At 39.5% G+C, this 21,774-nt stretch overlaps 1 protein-coding gene across 1 annotated transcript; it reads left to right on the forward strand.

Annotated features, from left to right (window-relative positions):
* Positions 1–1,046: 1,046 nt before the first annotated feature.
* Positions 1,047–21,694, forward strand: castor2 (cytosolic arginine sensor for mTORC1 subunit 2). The gene is made up of 9 exons (XM_010870330.5): positions 1,047–1,459; positions 10,216–10,286; positions 11,037–11,230; positions 15,001–15,133; positions 16,875–16,998; positions 17,335–17,445; positions 18,123–18,205; positions 18,425–18,519; positions 18,640–21,694. The coding sequence occupies exons 1-9, from the start codon at positions 1,278–1,280 to the stop codon at positions 18,703–18,705; spliced, it is 1,059 nt and encodes a 352-aa protein (XP_010868632.1). The 5' UTR covers positions 1,047–1,277; the 3' UTR covers positions 18,706–21,694.
* The last annotated feature ends 80 nt before the right edge of the window (positions 21,695–21,774 follow it).

A 21,774-nucleotide genomic window follows, 5' to 3' on the forward strand; every position in this document is an offset into this window, starting at 1 on the left:
GTATTGATTTTACCACTGACTCCCCATGTCCTCCTTCCTGCAGGTTCAAAGAATGTTCCTTGAGAAATGTTTGATGGACATATTATTTTTGCTTGTCTACCTGTAATTGCATTATTAGAAAAAGAGTAGAAAAGCTACTGAATGTTGTGCTCCACCAAGCACAATAGAATCACTGTTGTGAGGAATTCCTGAAATCAGTGGTGATCATGAGTTGGTTCCTTTGAGCACACAATCTCTTATTTGTACTTTCTATTGTCTCAAGTCTTGGATTTTGTATAACAATACATTATAGGAAAGCCAGTTTCTGGGCACTATTCCACAAGCTTAAAAAGATCCCAGTCTGATATGTAGCAAGGTCATAGTTCATAGTTAAACTAGACTTTCAACATCTTGATTACCTGTTGGCATCAGCACCGGTGTCATTTACAGACCCAGTGATTGATCATGCCATGAATTCTAAACCTCCATTGGGTAATGCTCTGAGTGGAATCCCATAAAGTATTTTTTTCCCAACATGAACTCTTACCACCTTATCTGCTTTGGAGAGCTGATTAACTTTACATCAAAAGAGAATGCTGTGATTGAGTTAACAGGGCCCATTGTTCAGGACCCACCTCAACAAGCAGTTTGTTCCCCAGTTTTCAGTCGGCCTACACAACGTTAACTACTGTGAGTGACTGCAAGCACATACAGATCAAGAAAGCAACTAAGATACTGCTCATACTTCACAGACATGTTAAGATGAAAGTTCTGACCGTAAGATTGCATATATTATAAGGAAACTGTTGCCATAAATGTATCTTGCATGCTTGTGTTTTAATGTCTGATTGTCTTCTTACAAATGAAAACATTCACGTACAATACAAAAACAGACAAAATACGCATGTGATTTCACCACATCTTGCACGGTCCTTGTACGTTTTCATTTTCTAGTGATGACGCCATGGGTAATGTAGAACTACATGTCCCAACATGCCCGTGTGCCAGAGCACTAGCAGGTCCACCCCTTCTTTTGAGTGGCAAGTTGTTTGTTTCACTGTTACCAGCTGCTGGACTATTCCAATCCCTGTCGGAGAGAAAACACGGGGACCGGCAGTCCTCTCTTTTCTCCCTCCCCGTTTACCTCATTGTGCTTTCTTTTATTTCACCCTCCTATCTTTGCTTCTCTTTTGATCTTTTCCTAAGTCGATAACTTTTCCTTCACCCGGTGTGGCTTTCTGTTCAGTTTCACGGTTTTTATAAGCTCTGGCTTTATAGCTGTATTTATTTATTTATTTATGTTCTTTTTTATTAGAAAATTTATACATTTTTATTTTAGATGTTCCTCAAATGAGAAGACGCAAAATATGGAGTTGCACATTTTAGAACATACCTTGAAAGTAGCGAGTATAGCAAAGGAGGGCATTCAGATTTGCACTCACGGATTAATCAAACTCGCCTTCTTGCCCTCCAAAACAAGGTAAGTAGCTTTACAGATAGCAAAAACGTTATTCAATCCTCAAAAAAAAAAAAAATGTATAATCATATTTTGGACAGTAACGTTATGACAAACTAAATGCGGGACAAGATAGCCTACCATGTTACAGATCGTTGTGCAAATAGGTATTTTTTTTTGTGTTCAGCATTTATCTTTTTAGTTTTCAATTAAAATGCATACTATGATGTTTTACATCATGTGTCAGTGATTGCTGGCAGTACTATTTAAATACCTCCATTAGTTTTGCAATGTCATTTTTCAGCTTTTGTGCTTTTGTCCGTTCGACGTGAAGGGGTGTGTGTGGGCTACGTGCTTAGTTTACAGCTATGTCGTGTTGTTTTTCGTTGTCTAAAATTATAAGGGGGAGGTGTTTGCTTGAAATCAAACTTGAACCGGCAGAGTGAAACATTTACGTTGTTAGCGACGATATACCAAAAACATCTTTTACGATGTCGCAATCATGATTTGTTTAACGCAGTGAGACTATCTACTGCTGGAGAAGTGAACGCGCTTTCCGGTTCGTTGAGTTTCTCAGATCGTTTTTGGATTTTAATAAATTAAATGGTTTATAACTAGGGAATCAAAATTACTGTGTATTTTTTCATATTCCTTTTGCAAAAGTTGTACTTATGAATGGAATGCCTCTGTAAATATGCTGTGAGCATATTACCAATAAACTATAGTCTTAAACTTGTGATATTTCCCTCAACAGATTATTTGCTCAAGGACTACTCTTATCACTATAATTTATTTTTAAACAAATGCCAATAATATATGCTTTGCATTCCAACTAAGATCGTTAATTGCTTCAGGGATACAATTCGTATGTTTTCATTGAGGATCATATGTTAATGACACGTACAGTTGGAAAGGCCATTAGCTTTCTTTACCAGTATGTATTTCCCTCCTATCAGAGACCATTTGTGTGTGCTTTGTTTACTCCTGAAAAACACTTGTTAAAGAGGTAAAGGTCCACAGAATGTAATATTTTTAGTTTCAAATCTTTGTTGACCTACGCAACATATGAATAGTCTATCTTGAGATTGCCTAGCTCTAAAACATGCATTACACAGCGGTAGAAAAGCACCCAGTTGTCATAAAGTAAAGATACCTTAATTGATGCACATTTTAAGTGAACATTTATTAAAAATGTTATCCAGTAAAATATTACTTGAGGAAAGAATCATTTTATTTATGTATGCCTTATGCTTATGCATATATTTTAATGTATAAATTGAGCAAACCAAATATAATAATTGTCTTTTTAATTTGAGCATAACCAGGGGCACATTTAGACATGATTTACAACAGCATTTGTGTGTTACCTGATCCATATTAGAGGCAGTAGGAATGACCAGGGATTTACCTCGTACTACATTTGTGAATTGGACTTGTTTCCCCTCTTCATTTGAAGCACAGATATTGAATGCTTAAAATAATTTTTACTTATTTAATTGACCCCAGAGCAGGTAAACATTTTGTATGGTTATGGTTTTACTGAAACGGTCCCCCAGGGTGGAGAAGGGCACAATGCTATGCACAGAGTAACGTCTTGAAAGGCAGGTCAAATGACTTGACTTTGGTCAAAAAAGATCTCATTAGGCTTACCATAAGGGTTTTCTAATTCCTCTGGCCTTGCCCTCGTATATGTATTTTAACTTTTAAGAACTATGATTTGAAGGTGCAATATCCCTTAAAGTAGTGTTTAGAAATGCAGCAAACATTGGTGGTATCCCAGATTGTCTACATCCTTATAAAATAGTGTAAAAAATGAAATATCTTTTTGACACCTGCTCTGGGGGAATTAATTGAAATAGATCAGTCATTTAGCAGCTGTGGTGTATCCTCATATTGTGGGGGTGTTCTATTTTTCAGTGGTGGCAGAGAGTGGGAAACACGTTTTTTCCCCCTCCAGAACTTGTTTGGACTGAAGTGGGAAATCATTGACCATCTTCATCTGTAATTTTAGCCTTGTTGTAGCTGTCAATTCAAGGAATTACTTCAATTGGATTATCACTAATAGCCATACTAGGTTCCATATTTGCAGTTTATTTCCCTGTTTCACCACACAGATTCCATCGGATTTCAAGTTAAACGAGGGAAGGTTGTAAATAACTCAAGGTTATTGTAACATGGCCTCAAACTAATTTAAGTGCCTTGTGAAATGCCTGACATTGACGTAGAATGTGACTGGTACTGATAATGTGAAGCCCCAGAAACACGAGGCTGACTTTGAAGTTGTTTACCGCTTAGAATGGTGTTGTTGCTCTCCCTAAATGGTTTGTCTCATGACCATGTGATGTGTATGTGATAAAGAAAACCTGGTTGTGTGATGGGTGCAGTCAAATCAACGTTTGCCGCCCACTGGGGAACCCACTATCAACGTGCTGCAACCAGGATTTACCCAGGGTGCAGTAGAGCGGCTGCATTGCGAGCCTTGGACCATCGCACCACTCAGGGGCCACGTAACTAAATATTAATACATATTTATATATATTTTCGTAGTCTATACGCTACATGCTAGGCTATCAAGAGGACACCAGTATATGGGCTCTGAGGCTATATTATGATTATACAACAATTTATAGTATATTGATGATTTCTGTGCTTGTGTTTTTGACCCTTGTGTTACTGTCAGTAGTTGGAGGCTTGATCCGGTATGGCGGTAAGCACAAAAACAAGCAAGATGCAATGACTGTGATTTCAACTTGGGTTAAGCTTTTATTGAATGGAAAACACTCTACTGCTGATCCTCAAGTTTGGCAATGCACATGAAACAAACATTATTTCTCATCTCATACAACTACATTCATGATTTTCTATCAAACAAAAACAGTCTGTCAGTGGAAGTCTAGCGAGTGAAAACAGCTTGTTGGTCGGTCTGAGGAAAATGGCAACAAACGAGCAAAGCAAGCAGTCTTGCAAAAAAACATCCAGTCTCACCAGATAACAGTCCAGTACAGCATTGGAAAGCAGGACGGCATCTTGGAATGGAAAACTCCTCCAGATCTTGTCGTAGCTGGGTTTTTGTAGCAGATGTCCAAACCTGCTTCCACTCCTATCAGCTAAAAACAAGCAGCACCTCCACTGGTTGTAAGATCACCAATATTGGACAGTTGAGGAGTGGTGAAAGCACTGTATTCAAACCACAGTTGGGTCACCAGCTAAAGATCTCCCTTCTCAGCTCCCAACTATTTTGCCTTCTGTCATCTGTTGTTCAAAACAAGTTTGAAAAGTCCGGACAACCTCTCCCTCTATCCTCAGTTAATGGTCAGTTCTTCTGGCTCTTATTGACACCTACCCATTAGTCCCCTCTCAGTAACCAGCGTTGTTACCCAATAACCATCACATTTCCAAGGAGGTTGAAAAGTAGTCGCTATTTTGTTAGTCCATCTTGCTTGTGATTAAAAAATCTTTGGTATGGTCCAGAGCAGCTTTACATTGCCTTCTGTATATTCGCGGAGTGGGCCATGCCAGCCTTGATTTGGCTTACATAGATGTTTAGACTAAACAAATGATATTCTGCAGGGAATGGTATAATACAGTAGACTACAGTAAGTTTAAGTAACACTTTAGAGAATAGTACAGTAAAAAAACACTTGCCATGGTCAACATCTACATAATTCCATTTAGTTTCAGCTCCTGCTGTGTATGCATGTGCCCAAACAGACCAAAAGAAACACTGCTAAAGAGCAAAGCAAAATACAATATTTTTTTAATTGCATTATGTTGTTTTAAAAAAAATATAGCTCATCTCCAGTGTGTATGCTGCATTATAAACATGATCCTTTCCAGCTTATGATTAGATTTGTCTTTAACAGGATTCATTTGTAAACATGATTTGTTCATGGATTTAATGGATCAAGTTGTATTATTGGGTGTGTAATACCAATGTTTCCTATACCTGTTAGCAAAAAATCCTTAAGGTTATTAAAGTATTCCACCGTAAAACTTTAAAAGTATATATCAAGAAGAAAGCATAGAACTAGATGTTGTAGTTCAGTAAGTAAATCACATTAGAGAGCAGAGCTGCCTTTCTCAAACACTGCTCTCTGGGCCGGCAGCTGGAATACTTGCATATCCCCTCATGAAAAAGTCATTGAGGCTTTAACAATCAAGCTAAATCAGAGCAATTAGTCATGTTATTAAAACAGAGCAATGCCACCAGACAAGATTATTGTAAATATTGACTTTCCTGCTAGCATACAGTCACTATTGACTATTGAGTCCTCTCCACCCAACTTACTACAAATGCTATTTTCTGTTGAGTTCAGGGCTTATTAAATAAGGTTCTTCGCAGACCCTTTCTTGCACTTCCTTATACCGATCTAATACATCTCTATCACTAGAAAACATAGGCCTACTTCCTTCACACTTTTAATTAGGTTGACCTGTTTGGTCTGTTTACTTACATCCTGAGATGACCAAACTCCAAAGTTAAATCACAATTGTTTTTTGATAACCCAAATGTGTCTTACATTTGAGAATGAAAGTTCTGCATGGACATGCTATTACTGTTCTATGTCAAATGTGTTAAGGTTGAACATATCATAGAATTGTTTTGTTTAGAATAAAACTCAGTTATTTACCCAAGCCTTTTCCAGAGGAAGGAGGTCATGCTTTGCTTGGCCCTGGCACAACAGAATGAGAGAATACAGTATATTGTACTTCCCCATCAAGTGAAATCGCAGTAACTGCTCATCTAGTGGAACTTGTTTTTGTTGTCTGGATTACTAGGAACATGGTTATATCTTGTCTTCCTATGAGATTCATAACCTTTAAATCAAGACAGAAATGTCTACCTTATGTTTCCAGGAAAATGTTTTGTAACTCTAATTTGATTCATTTTATGTGTTACATATAGTTTTATGTAGGAAAGGCCAATTGAAGAGACTGCAGCCCAAAGCTGGGTCAAACCAAGGTGAATGGCAGTTGCTGTCTTTTTCATACTTTACTGTGCTTTCCAAAGTTATGAAACAGACATGGCCCTCAGGAGCATAACGTCTTTAACAGTTAAGGGCATATATGTACTCTGTGTATATGTGTATGCATTTCTAATTCCTGCAAAGCAATACTACCAAATTGTTTTCATGCAACAAGGTAATTAGTGCTTGGTGATAGTCAAATCTGCCCAGAAACCAAATAATACATCTTGCTTGTCCTAGCTTTGATGCATTTTATGGCTGCCATGTGGCTCCATGACACGTTGGCTCTTGCAATCAGGATATTATCCTAGAAATACAAATCCAAAGATTATTTCATGGCAGTGTTATGCAGGGCTGCATATAACATCCCAAAATGGATTTGAACATTCTGAGACAGATTTATTTTCTCAAAGGTTTATTGATAGCTGACACATTATAGCAGTAGATTAGAAATAAGAACAGGGATGTTGGCCCACGCGTGTGCTGCAGCTGGACAGCTGGACATTTTTGCCTGTTCCATCTCGAGGTCTAAGAACTGCACCGGCCATCACAGTTAACAGATTTAACATATCCTTAAACACAAACTCCTCTACTGGTTTCCTTTATTTGTATATGTTCCAGGGATCGCCAACCTGTTTAAGCATAATTATATTAGAAATATTAATTGAGAAGCAGTAAAATTGAATGTTCCTGTCAATGATGAGATAATTCTCAAGGGCATTTTCTTAGGTCTGGAAGAATGTGGATTTTTAGTGTTTAATTCCCCTTTAATACTGCATATGGCCCTTTAATTGCACATCTGGCAAGAGAGGAATGTGCTGGTGTAATGAAGGGTCTGTATCCTGCTGATGCTGAATTCAAAATTAAAGGCACAAATAATGTATTTCCTCTTGGCAGACATCTACCAGGTAAGCCGGCTTTGCATTTGTGAAAATGTTTTGGGCAAGTTCAAGACGCTTATCACTACACACAGAGAAAAAAAAAAACATGGCTAATAGAGCTGGAAGCAAATGGCTAATAGAGCTGGAAATAATGTTCTGAAATTGTGTTTATGATTTAGCTTTTTTGCCAATAATGATGACCACTGCAGACGAGTGGGTGTGTCTAGAGTGGGTATATTGAGAGTGGAATCAGCTTATTGGGTAGATTTCTTTGCCACTCAAGGCTTTTATGTTAATGTTGGGGATGCAGAAGAGCCACTGCTAATGACTTAATTCATGGAGGCGATTGGGCGCATTTATTCAAGTGACCCGGGAAGCTAACTGCAACCACAGTGTTCGCTGCTAATTTAAAATATATCATGAAAGGGGAAATGATGCCATTAACACGTTAGCTTACGTGCCACAACGGAACACAGCTGCCAACAAACATGTTAAAGGGACATTATTAGCAGTTTAACAGTGATAAAAATATCAAGTAGGAAGCATCTCGAAACAACTCCGGTGCTTTTGTGGCCATGTTAACCAGTGTTTTATTGAAGATAGATCACAACGCGACACGTGAAACCAGGATGTACCAAAGACATATTTAATGGTGGCTCTGTAATGTGATGGCTGGGTTCTGCCTCGTTCAGACTTTGAAACAGAAATACACATGCAAATCAATTCTTGCTTTGTTTGACCTTTTGCCGTTCTTTGGCCACACCCACTTGCCCTTTCAGGAGCATAGCCACAGAATCAGCCAATGGCTTGGTTGACAACAACTTATTTTCTCCATGTTGTCTAAATACATGGCTCACTTTTGAGCGATTTGTATGTCTTCATTATTTAATGAAACAGTGCACTTTTAAAGCATTAGACAGGCCTTGTCCAAATGGCTGATTTCATTGAAATGTATACGTCTTAATATGGATGAATAATGCTATCTATAGTCAACCCAGGACACTTGAGGGGAGATTTGGGTGTGGGACAAGTAGGCCACTTAAGCATTTAGAGAAATGAAGCCCTCATCATCAAATAAAGGAAGCATTGGCATCAGGTGCTGCCATCCACGATCAACAAGTACCACATTGGCCTTTAATTGACAGAGGTGATTGTGAATAGGACAAGCATTGTTTAAAAATTAGTTGCTCCTTTCTCCCAGGATTGCGAGCCAGTTAAGATTTTACGATCAGCATAAAAGTTTGCAGCAGCTGCTGACAGTCTCCAAATCGATCCATGTTTACATAGACCGATGCGCGGAGCGGAAATATTCAGAAACAACTCGGCTTTTGCAGACTCTGGTCCTCAGACAACAGGGTTACCACAACTGTATGGAACTCCCGTCACCAAAATCTGAGGGTGTACAATAGTGGGGTTTATTTCAAGCTGAGCAAAAACATGTTGTACTTTGTATTAATGACCTGATGGGCTTCAAAGATATTCACAGAAATGTAGTTAAGCACAGATCGGTTGCGCTTGCTTTCCACAAGGAACTCCTGGGGGCAGGGAGTCAGAGTTCACAGAGGCGGATGATCCTAGCTTGGAAAATTCATACGTAGACTCTTTCTGTCTTACCAGGGTATGCTGTGCTTTTCCTACTACAATCCACATGCTTCCTTAAAGCCAATGTGCAATTTTTTTATAATAATTTAATAATTTAGTCACTGTTTATTTCATTAAACAGTGGTTTTCCCTGAACCTTGTTTGGCTCTTAAGTGTCTGATTGTGTGGCCCTTAAAGGTGAATTTCACCATAGCTGTACTAATTGTTAATGTTAGCAATGAAACATTTGTGTGATTTAAAAATACATGTCTTCAACACAATGTATTGATAGAAACAACATTGCTCTTTTTCGTGGTCAATTTTAAAACCGCATTGATCATGCCCATGTGTTCTGTGCATGGCTGTACTAATTAAAAGCAAAAAGTGCTCTTTAGCATTTTGTTTGCCTAATGGATATTATATACTGTAAACACTGACGTTTTGTACAATGTGAGTAAGCTATACTTGCACAGTTATCATGCTAGTGTTGCCAAAAATGGCAACGTAAACAGTAGAAATACTGTTTTCAAATGATAATTTAAGTTTGACAATTTTCCACTAAATCTGGTCATTCTATGACGCCATTTTGTTCTACTAAATGTTAGCCAATGGTCACTTTTTATCATCCACATTCATTTATAAAGGTAACCTAATTTTAAGAATTCACACACAGAATTTAACTTGGAAGCCCTTTATGCCATGTCTTTACGGAGAAAATCTTAGTTTCCTCCTTAGTACTCCTAAACTGGTGCAAATGATTTGAAAATATTTTCAGTAATTTGCGAGAGTCCAGCCTACCATGAATATTAGAAACATGGTCTGATTTGGTCTTAACCAGACCATGTATGTTTGTGGTAACACATCAGGATAAGATCAAAATACTTATTCCAGGCCCTTATTGATTATTTAATGCACATGAGTCTGGCAGGGGTTACAAAGCCATTTACAAGCAATTCGTACATCATTCCACAGTCCAACGGATCATATACAAATTGAGAAAGTTCCAGGCCACTTGCAGTCTACATTAGATGGGTTGTCCCGCCAAATCTAACCCTTGAGCAGAGTCAAAGGTGGAGAGATTTGGCCGCAAATTACAGCTAGCTTTGTAAGACCATAACCGACCAATCATCCAGCTTTGGGGTAGGTAAAGGTCTATTTCCCTGCTTTTAGAAATTGCAAGAGGGTAATGATACGCAACCTTCTACAAACATAACATTTGTAGTTTTTCTGACTACAAGTAAATTATCCCAAATCCCACATTATCTTTTTAAATGATCTGTAACTGTTTGTACATAGAAACAGTAGGCATGGTAAAATGTCTTATGTACTATAAAACTTCTTTCATTTCCAGATGCAAGTTTTTCAGTTTGACTGAAACACCGGAGGACTATACCATTATCGTTGATGAGGAAGGCTTCAAAGGTGGGTTTTGCGGTCTCTACGTCTGGATCTTTTTAATGTTACTGTGGCAACCAAGATCAGACCACAGGAAAGCATTTGTAACCCTATGATTTTCTCTAAATCCTCCTAACTTGACCGGCTGCCAATGTTTGACCACACATTTCTCCATCAGTTCTCCCTCTGTTCCATTATGGGTTAACAGAGGCCAAGCTGTCACTGGCTTGGTTTTGTGGTTGAGTGAGTGAATCCATTACAGACTGGTTTCCAGGGTGACCCGCATTGGTCACCATGGATACTAGAAGCTCTGCGTTGTGAAACAGGTGCAGGTATTCTACTGAAGATTGGCTAGAAGTTTCTGTTTTTCTTATCTGTATTATCTTTTATTCATCTTTGCTCAGTAGAAAATGTTCTGTGCTAAATATGAGAAAGTAATTTACTAATTGCAATGAAGACATTGATCGTGGGGGGGCGGCGGCTTCTCCAAGCTTTTTCTCCCACAGTTATTTATGATGAAATCAGCAGGGTCCATCTTAGTTCATTCAGGTCTTATTCCATTTCAGACTCCAATAATATGAATGGTGCCCAGGCTCGACAATGCTTCCCCCCGCTCTTTAACAGGAGAATGTCAATCAATCATCCATAAAATAAGGAACACGGATATTCAAGTGATATCTTTATCAGCCTAATTCAACGCCAAGAGACTGACAGACAAATCCATCCGGGGCCCAAAGAGACCATGTCTCTTTAACACGCCATTTTCCTTTATTTCAGAACTGCCAGAGTCGGAGCACCTTAGTGTTGCAGAGGCAACGTGGTTAGCGCTCAACGTGGTGTCGGGGGGTGGGAGCGCCACCAACTCTCAACCAATCGGAGTCACCAAAATAGCCAAGTCTGTCATCGCCCCCCTGGCAGACCACAACATCTCAGTGTTTATGCTGTCTACCTATCAGACAGACTTCATTCTGGTGAGTGCAGTTCCACTACAGATGTCTTAATGGTGATAGTAACTACTGCATAGTAGAAATGTATTCTGTTAAAACAATTAATATTGATCGTATTTGTGACCAAAGCATAAATTGGACAAAAAGCACTCAAAAACCCCACCTGAAGCTCAGACAGACCATTTAAAAAAGGTCACTTTCCTGAAGAGGATGATCTGGCCAATCAGCATTGTAGTCACATGAATATAAAGACCAGCATAGTCCAAAACCATTCTGTTTTTGGGATATGCCCACATCATTCCTACATAGAAAACCTGTTTAAGATTTGTGGCAGGAAAACCTTTCTCAATGTAATTACTCATATTTATTAGAAATCAGAAAATACTGGGTAGTTACTGTGAGCATTAGTATACTCAGTACAACTACAAATAACTCCACAAAATGGTGATACAATTATATAGAAATTGACAAATCCCTGTTTACAACCTTGTTAATTCGATATTTCCTGTACAGATTAGGTTATAACTTCCCAAGGATCACATGGAAAATATCAGCCATCTAAATGTAAAAGCATGGTTATTGACAATTGCTGAAGTTTCCCCACAAAACCCAATTGTAGAATGTAGGGCTTATTGGCTTGTGAATTAATGGTTCGTCAAATTCTACATAGGCTATAACACAACCATAAAACCCATACAAATTTATTTATATTAACAAAATGTTTATCAGCTTTTTCATATATTTTAAACAGTTCAGAAACATAGCATACATTTTCCAGTATTAATGTTTAATATTAATTATTAATATTCCTGTTTTAGTAGGGTCTGCTCTATGTACAAATTGAGCAAGGGAGACAAAACTGTTGTTTTTATGGGGATACCATTTTTTATTTGGCACAGAAATATTAGTAAAGAATGGGCTGCCTGAATATTCAAACATGCAAACTTTGGATATTCAGACGATGGTGGATTACACCGACCCATGCTCTCTGACCAATCTACCTCTTTTGTCTAAACTAACTAGACTGTTAGGAGCTGTAATATATCTTGGAGGTGCTCAGAAAAAACATGAAGTATGTTTTGGTTGGCTCTGAAGCCAGCCTGTTCTCAAACATAGATGGATAATGGAAAATAGCTGACAAAATAGGCAATCTCACCCCTACTTGTACTTTGTGGCCTGTGACTGTTTTTCCATTTTGCTCAACATAAAAAGACAACAGCAGCTGATCTACCGTACCTCCCTTCTGCTTTGAGATTCTTGTTTTGATTTTATCGATTTTGCTTAATCACACCAGTCATTTCTCATGCTAGGCCTTCCTGTCCTATTTTTATTCATCTGCTACTAAGAGGGGAAAAGGAAAAACACATGGTCGGCTGTGTATGGAAATAATGAAATGTTGATAATCTCATGGTAGCCATGTAAAGAGGATCATCCCAGGCTCAGTTTCTTGATAGCATTCCTGGCCACTCTTCTCCCTCCAAGCCAGCTGCTCTCAGCCATGGCCTGATTGCAGTTTCTAAAGAAATGGAGGAAACAACCTTCTTTCTTTGAGTGTTTTTTTTCTCATTCAGTATTACTTGCGGTATCACGCTTTCTCATTGTTTCTGTGTTGTATGTTTTCTTTGTGTCTGACTTTATTCTGAGCCAGGACAGTCACAATTTACATAATTTTTGTGTGTTGATCATTTGCATTACATAAATGTTAGGGCCTGACCCATTTGAGAAGGCAGTTATTAGAGGTAGGCTTAAGTAATCTGACTGTCTGACTCAGCTGGCCCAGAGGAGTTAGAGGCCAGCTTCTCAAAGGGGGCTTCACCTTTTGTTCACATCCTCAATGCAACTCAAATAAGGATTTTGTCTGGGGTAAAGTAGATAAATGAGTTTCTAGAAGCATCCAGAAGCATGGTGCCTGTGGCGATTGTTTCATTGCGTGTCTACCCAGTGCCCTTACTCCAGCCAAATGCTTCACAATGCCCATGATCGTGTCTTCTTCAAAGAGTGTGGTTATGACGACCTCCCTGAGCCTAAATCAGATGTCCTGTGCCAAGGTAAACCTTTTCATTTAAAGGAACCCAAAAGATTTTAAGCCCTTGACCGAGGACTCCCTACTGTTTAAGTGTGTATGTCTATTTATTTATGTAATGTAGATGTTCTATGCATTACCTCTTTAAAAATAATGCATTTTATTGGCCTTCCCAAAGCTTTTTACATTCTTAACTAAATAATGTGAGCATTACCTTAATAATGAATGGGGATTTATATGTTAAATGTTGTTTAATGTCAATATTGCAAAGGGACGGAAAATATGCTGTGAATCAATTACAATGATTTGACATTTAATTACAGACAATTAAGCCAAATCATACCTAGATCGATGTTATTCTTCTGCGCAAATAAAGACCACATTGTAATGAATATGGATTGACGTAATGTTTGATTTGAATTTTCTTTTAATAATGGCTTCTAGCTAATAAGAAAATACAACTCTCCTACTACATTTTGTTCAGTTTCTTCAATATTGTAATACTCTACCATCTTTTTCAAATATTGTTGTATTGTACTACTTGAAACAACCACACCGTCTTTTTCCTGAGCAGCCTGTATTTCTCCTGAGGTTAACTGTGGGTTTTTCTTTCACTATCACTATCTGAAATAAAAGAAATGGATCAGTCATATTTTCTAAATCAATGCCAAAACTTCTCAATTTCTGCCAGGGTATGAAAACTTATGAGCACAACTGTATAAAGGTTCACTTTTTCATTATCAAGTTGCTCTTAAGTAATCTCTTCTAACCATACTTTAGAAACTTTTGTCTTGCTCTACATTGCTCTGTCTAACAATGATCAGGTCATTACACACAACTCTAATTACCTTTTATTACAATTATTATAATACCATACCTCTTCTATTTGAAATACAATAATTATTATTTAGTTTAAAATGCATGCAGTTCAAGTATTTTACCTTAATTAGAATTGGCCATATTTGATTCAAAGTAAAAGCACTAATAGATTACATAAATAGAACATTAAAAAGGAATCCTTACAAATACAATTAATAATGATACAATAACTTTAAATAACTAGTAAAAGCAGTAATATTTTTCCCACAATGTGAAGAGTAGGCTACATTTCCATTGTGAATTTTAGGAAGGAAGAAAATGTGGAAGGAAATGAAATGTGATGTTATTACATCAAGTATTTAGTTTTTCAAATATTTCTTAATTGAACACATGTCAGCACAGGAATGTTAACTCAAACATAATCCAGAAATCTGCCTTTGTAGCTGCTAAAAGAAAAGCTAATGAGATCAGCTGCATAAGTGAATTTAGTGCATATTAATGGTTTGCCAAGAGATCAGCTGCCATTTCATCTAGTGGCCATTCTTTGCTATTGCCCCAAAATGTCTCCTGTTCCCTTGTATTTTGAGTAGTTGTTTGGCTTCTGGCCTCTTTGTTTTCTTGTGGGTAGAAAAGAATGAAGCATATCTATTTTTGTCCTGATCTCAAACACTAGTTAATAAAATTGCAAACAAAATGTAACTGAGTATTTTCTATTGGGACTTGTTTTCCATGATAAGTGCAGTTTCCACATGCAAACTTTTGGAAGTGGAAATGTAATTTCCTTTCTGGCATACTGTGTTTTTCCAGCTGCAATTATCGTATGCTATTTAAAAGCTATTTTACATAACTCTACCATCAAACTGTTTCCCTTTTTGAATATGTAAACAAGTATATTGTGTTTTAGTTGATGCTGAGTTGTTGATGGTCTATTGTTTGTTTTTGTGGTTATCAGGTTCGAGAGCTGGACCTTCCCATGGTCATGCACACCCTGTCTTCTGAGTTCACCCTTCTGAGGGTGGTCAATGGAGAGACCGTGGCGGCCAACAGCCTAGGAGTCTCCAATGGCTTTGTCAAGCCTAAACTCGGTATAAACCGTCATGCAGTATACAAGATCTACATATTATTGTATTTTAGTATTTACCATTTTATTTGGATAGCTGAAGCAAAATCGACTGTTTCTCGGGTCTAGACACAAAGTAAAAGCAGAACAAATGCGTTATACAGTACCAGAACAAGTTCATAAATCATACGCAACATTGTGCATTATGCATATATAAACCAATCAGCCAGAACATTATGACCAACTGCCTGAGGTCCCCCTTTTGGATATTGTGTAGGTCCCCCTTTTGCCACCAAAACAGCCCAGACCTGTCGAGGCATGGACTCCACTAGACCTCTGAAGGTGTGCTGTGGTATCTGGCACCAAGACATTAGCAGCAGATCCTTTAAGTCCTGTTAGTTCCGAGGTGGGTCCAGCACATCCCACGGATGATCGATTGGATTGAGATCTGGGGAATTTGGAGGCCAAGTCAACACCTTGAACTCATTGTTGTGTTCCTCAAACCATTTCAGAACCATTTTTGCATAGTGGCAGGGTGCATTATCCTGCTGAAAGAGGTCAATGTTATCAGGGAATACTGTTGCTATGAAAGGGTGCACATGGTCTGCAACAATGCTCAGGTAGGTGGTAAGTGTCAAAGTGACATCCACATGAATGGCAGGACCCAAGATATCCCAGCAGAACATTGCCCAAAGCATCACACTGCCTCTTGCCGGCTTGCCTTCCTCCCATAGTGCATCCTGGTGCCATGTGTTCTCCTGGTAAACGATGCACACGCACCCAGCCATCCACATGATCCACGTGATAAAAGGAAACATGGTTCATCAGACCAGGCCACCTTCTTCCATTGCTCCGTGGTCCAGTTCTGATGTCCACATGCCCATTGTAGGCAGTGGACAGGGGTCAGCATGGGAACCCTGACTGGTCTGCAGCTACACAGCCACATACACAACAAACTGCGATGCACTGTGTGTTCTGACTCCTTTCTATCAGTACCAGCATTAACTTTTTCAGCAATCTGAGCTACGGTAGCTCGTCTGTTTGGACCACACTGCCCAGCCTTTGCTCCCCACGTGCATCATTGAGGCTTGGCCAACCATGACTCTGTCACTGGTTCACCTCTTTTCCTTTCTTGGATCGCTTTTGATTGGTACTGACCACTGCAGACTAGGAACACCCCAAAAGGGCTGCAGGTTTGGAGATGCCCTGACCCAGTGGTCTAGCCATCACAATTTGGCCCTTGTCAAAGTCTCTCAGATCGTTATGCTTGCCCATTTGTCCTGCTTCTAACACATCAACTTTGAGGACAGACTGTTCACTTGCTGCCTAATATATCCCACCCACTTACAGGTGTCATGATAATGAGATGATCAGTGTTACGCACTTCACCTGTCAGGGGTCATAATGTTATGGCTGATCGGTGTGTGTCTCTGCAGTGAAATGACGTCACTCCACATTATTCCACTGTTACATCACTCTGTACTGGAGTATTCCACTGTGACACTACTCCATACTACAGTATTTACATTTCTGTGTCCGTATTTACTCAGACTCAGTCATGCCACAAGGTGTTTTTAAATCAGGATGGCATGCAAAATGGCTATTGCTTAACCATCTTGTCAGCTTAATGCTAGTTGAGGGGTATTGAGTTGTCATTTTATTAAAATCAGACATAGAATGGTACAATACATACCTGTTCACAACCGACATCATCCGAATGGATATAAACCATATCATACTTTTTCAACTTTTTCGTCCTGTTTCAGTGCCCCGTCCCATCATCCACCCTCTGTCCAGCCCCAGTAACATGTTCTGTGTAACCAGTCTGGACCCAGACACACTGCCCTCAGTGGCCACTCTGCTTATGGATGTCATGTTCTACTCGGGGGGGTAAGGACACTCCTCAGAACTCATGTTTCACATATGCCTATCACCAGTGGCAATCTGACTGCCACTGACCTAACACTAGCCAGTGCTGCATTTAGCTGCTTGAATACAAACCATTTGTTTAGCATAGGCAGTCTGGAACCTGGAAGTGGGAGTCTTTGGGCAGGGGTCATTTTAGGATGGCTATGTTGCTGTTAGGATTAGGCTTTAAACATGGTAAAAGGTTTGTCTAGCAGACCACTTGACGACCAGATTGGAATGGGTTTATGGACAGGACAAAATGTTGTTTAAAAATTGTGTGCTGTGGCTTTTCTTTAATCTCCGTACTTCCTATTCCAGCATAAAGGAGCCTGGGGCATCTAGTGAGGACTCTGGGCACATCCGCTTCTTCTCCTTTTCTCTGATTGAGGGCTACATCTCTCTGGTCATGGACGAGCAGACTACACAACGGTGGGTGCTTCTTTTACATGGTCTCTATCAGTCAGAAAAACTAAACCATTCTTGGAATCCTAGAACAGTAATCTGTATCAGCGTCCCAATAAAATAGCAAATACATTTAGTTTTCTGTTTGGAGTCATTTGTGGACAACCGTTTTAATGGGTTTACTATGCTGGTTTATCAGGAAACAAAGATTTAATTTTCTACTAAAGGTCACATGGAGTTGACAGCCATTACTAGGCTGTTACTTGCTGTTTAACCCGAACAGCTGCGTTACTAATCGCCTGTGGATTGAACTAAAGGATTACAGTACCACTACATTAGTAGCTAGTTTGTCATGTGCTTTTCCTACATTGACAATCTGTGCCTTCATTGGAGGGGTGTTGTCTCCGAGCTATGAAAGGGGACAATACTGGTGTGTTTTTTTAGTTTGTTGGGCAACCACTGGTCTACATACTAAAAATGAAAAAATATTTATATTAAACGGCCAGAACTGAGGCTTTCACTGTTTTTGGAAATGTCTGAATGTAGATAATGTGAAATGTAAAATATTTCTTAATGTTACTTCCAATTGTGTGTGTGTGGTGTGTGGTGTGTGGTGTGTGTGTGTGTGCGCGCGTGTGCGTGTGTGTGTGTGTGCGCGCGTGTGCTTGTGGGCACGCATTCATATTCTCCTTTCTCCATTCCAGGTTTCCCAACAATGTTCTATTCACTAGTGCCTCAGGGGAGCTTTGGAAAATGGTTCGCATTGGAGGACAGCCTTTAGGATTTGGTAAGCAGGAGTGTTGTTTTTTTTTTACTCTGGTTTCCACCAGTTTCCCACATAATGTTGCAAGTGTCATTTTCCTAAGATTAGGGGGAAGAAATTCAACTGTGACGCCAATGGGAATATTACTTAGCTATGTAAGCAATACACAGTCAGATACACTTTGTGACGAAATATGTGATATTCATGGTCATGGATTCTTTTTTTTTTTTATTGTCTTGCCAGATGAATGCGGTATCGTGGCTCAAATATCAGAACCCCTGGCGACTGCTGACATTCCAGCTTATTACATCAGTACCTTCAAGTTTGACCATGCCCTGGTGAGTGCAGGGTTAACTCCCTCTGCCGAGGTCTCTCTCTGTATGGGAAATTGTTGACGCCTGTTTCAAACTAGCGGTTTTGGAATAGCGACTTAATTCTGCCCACCCCATCTCTCACAGGTACCAGAAGAAAACATTCAAAGTGTGATTGGAGCTTTGAGGACCAATGAGAGTGCAGGACAGTGAAGAGCGGGTGGGAAGAGTTGTGGAAAGAGCGAGTCCTGTGCCCCAACGCCCACATGTTGATTTATCACGACAAACTTCACACAAAAAAAAAGTGCCAAGAGCGTACCAGCAGACTGCTGTGGGGGGTGGTTCTGGAAACGCAAAGCCTGGGTGGTTTCGGTTTGGAGACGGGGGAGGGTGGGGTGTGTGTGTGTGTTTGTGTGTGTGTGTGGCAGTGCTTTTGTTCAGCAACATGCTGCTCCTATTCTGAAATTTTGCCAACTATGCTCCTAACTCCAGTCCTTGACCATCCTCTCTTACCCCACAAAAAAAATCCCCCTCTTTGGCTCCAAAGCTTGAGTGACTGCAGTGTTTTTATTTTTTTTGCTCTCCTTTCTTCCTCCTATCCCTCCCCCTCATACCATTTTACCATGGCAACGGCGCTTACTAAGTTTGGGCCATTTCCTTCGACACCAGCCCAAGATGCTGCAAAACAGCGATCAGCACCTTTTCCATGTGACACACGCCTACACTGATGCTTGAGTACACCAAACATCCCTTCCTAACCTTATATTGTTTCTCACAAGCTGCTCCTTCCATAACAACCGCACTGTATTAGTTACCATTCCTCTTCTTACAGAGAAAGTACTCTCCTCTTATTACCAATCTTTCCTTTATTGTTTTTAGTGCCAAGATGTTTTAAAGGCCTATACAAATGCCTTGTCTAATGCTCAGTGTGTGTGTGCACTTGACAGTGATATTTCTGACCTGGGGGCGGTGGTAACTGGTTTTGCTCTGACAAGTTATTACATTTGCCTGATTAAACTATCATGTTATGGAAACTCAAAGTAATCCATTTTGGGATGGAGTTCTCTATGAAAGGCAATTTAGCGGAGGACTACTGAATGGACTGCAGGTACTGGGAGGACACGTATGTCACCGGTCATCGACTCTGGTGACCTGTAAAGCAGATCAGATGTATCATGTTTGTCAGATGGAAAGTGTAAAGAAAGGTGAATGGTGCTTTGTGTTCGGGTGATGAGCATTAAATTACATTCACTGACTAATCACTGAGCCACTGGTCAATAGGACTTCATATGAACAAGAGTCTAGTTTGCTATGTATAAGCCCGTTTTCATGTAGTTTTGGACGTTTCGGAACTAGATTGTAGTTTTGTGTTCAGTGCCATGCCCTGCTTGACTCTGAACTAGTTCTTTACCACAAACTGGTACAATAACTTTAATGCTAGGAAAGCTAGCTTGTAGGAAAAGTGATGGCCTTGTTCACACTGGCAGCTGGAAGTGACTAAAATGCATTTCATATCAGATCAATTTCAAATACTTCAAATCACTTAAATTGGCAAGCTGAATTGTTAGTTTTTGCTGATGTGGTAACCCAAAAAGGTTGGCTGAGGGTTTAAGTATACTTACACAGTGACTTAACATTTAGAGTAACTGGGAAACTTTGTTCGCATGCATTATCACCTTAGCTTGGTACATAACTGCAGCACCTCCCTAATCAGCCCACACCACTGCACCCACATTCCTGTATTAACTACTGGGGTTTGAACACACACACACCTGTGTTAACTTGTGGGGTCTAAACACACACACACACACACACACCCGTGTTAACTTGTGGGGTCTAAACACACACCCCTGTATTAACTTGTGGGGTCTAAACACACACACACCCCCGTATTAACTTCTGGGGTCTGAACACACACACCCCCGTATTAACTTCTGGGGTCTGAACACACACACACCCGTATTAACTTCTGGGGTCTGAACACACACACACACCCGTATTAACTTCTGGGGTCTGAACACAAACATCTGATTTGACACTTGAAGTGTGGACAGTCAGTATAAAAATAAAACAACATTTGAGCATTAAGGCCTACAGTGTGAACAACGTTTTACTTGTCATCTATTGTGTTGAATGTTTGTTGCAGTTGTGGATCTTTGAACCAGCCCTGCAACCCCTCTCCCCCAACCCAGTCTGCACTTTAATAAAAGGTCCATCCTACTGATCTGCTGTACTGATGTGAACACCGGGAAAACCATTTTACCCTTGAAGGATTCTCTTGAAGTGGAGACTTTGTCTTAAAGGATTGGTGTTTTTTTCCCACAACACCAAGTAAGAGCTTTCTTTTGTTAGCGCTGATTAGCAGAAACTTGTAATCTTCTGATTAAAAACAAGAAATACTGTTTTCATTTTGTAGTGTTTGGTTTTGAAAGCCCCTCATCGGTCATCTGTGTTGTCTTCTACAGCCTTTCCAACATTAGTACTTCAGGACAATTGCATATTAAAATTCAAACCATATCAGAAATTATGAAATGGATGAGAATTTCATCTCACCATTATCCTAATTTAGACTAAAGAATTCTGATAGGAACTCATGTCATATTCACATAACTGGTTAATTAACACTGACTGAATATTTGACGGGCTGGAATGTAAACTCCTATGCACAGGCCTAGGGGACTGCAGTTGGAAGTTGCTGTATTGAGCCATTCAACTACTTCCTTCTGGGACAGAATCATTCCTATTACTTACAATGTACTATGCTTTTCAAGTATCAAGTTTCACCCAAGGTGGATGTGATTTCTGAAAGGAAAAGACAAAAATCCACAATTTGTTCATAAGTTCATTAATCGCTTTAAGTAACTGTTGGACTGTTTTTTTATGCATGGCAACTCTCTTTCAGGGAGTGCTGGGTCGAGCTAGTTTGAGTTTAGCGTCAACTGGTTATATTGCCCTCCCACCACTTACAAAATTTGATAGAAAACATATTTTTCACAAAATGTATATGGTATGTACCACAATCAATTGGGCTGGTCCATTGAGAGAGAATAATTACTTCAAGCGATTTATGTAGAAAACATGTAGATATGTCGTTATTCTACTTGAAAAGAAAACTGTGATGGAGAAAAATGTAACAGAGGCTCTTTACTTTGTCGCCCTATAGAAACAAGATGGGTTACAAATAAACCACAACCTGCCAACATCGCACTGCAATTGATTTCTAGGAGTTTGTGACAGGCCATGTAGTTCTTCATGCTGATGCGCGTTAGCTTAAGGGCTGAT

Source organism: Esox lucius, chromosome 7 (genome assembly GCF_011004845.1).
Source record: "Esox lucius isolate fEsoLuc1 chromosome 7, fEsoLuc1.pri, whole genome shotgun sequence".
In the NCBI taxonomy this organism is placed as follows: domain Eukaryota; kingdom Metazoa; phylum Chordata; class Actinopteri; order Esociformes; family Esocidae; genus Esox; species Esox lucius.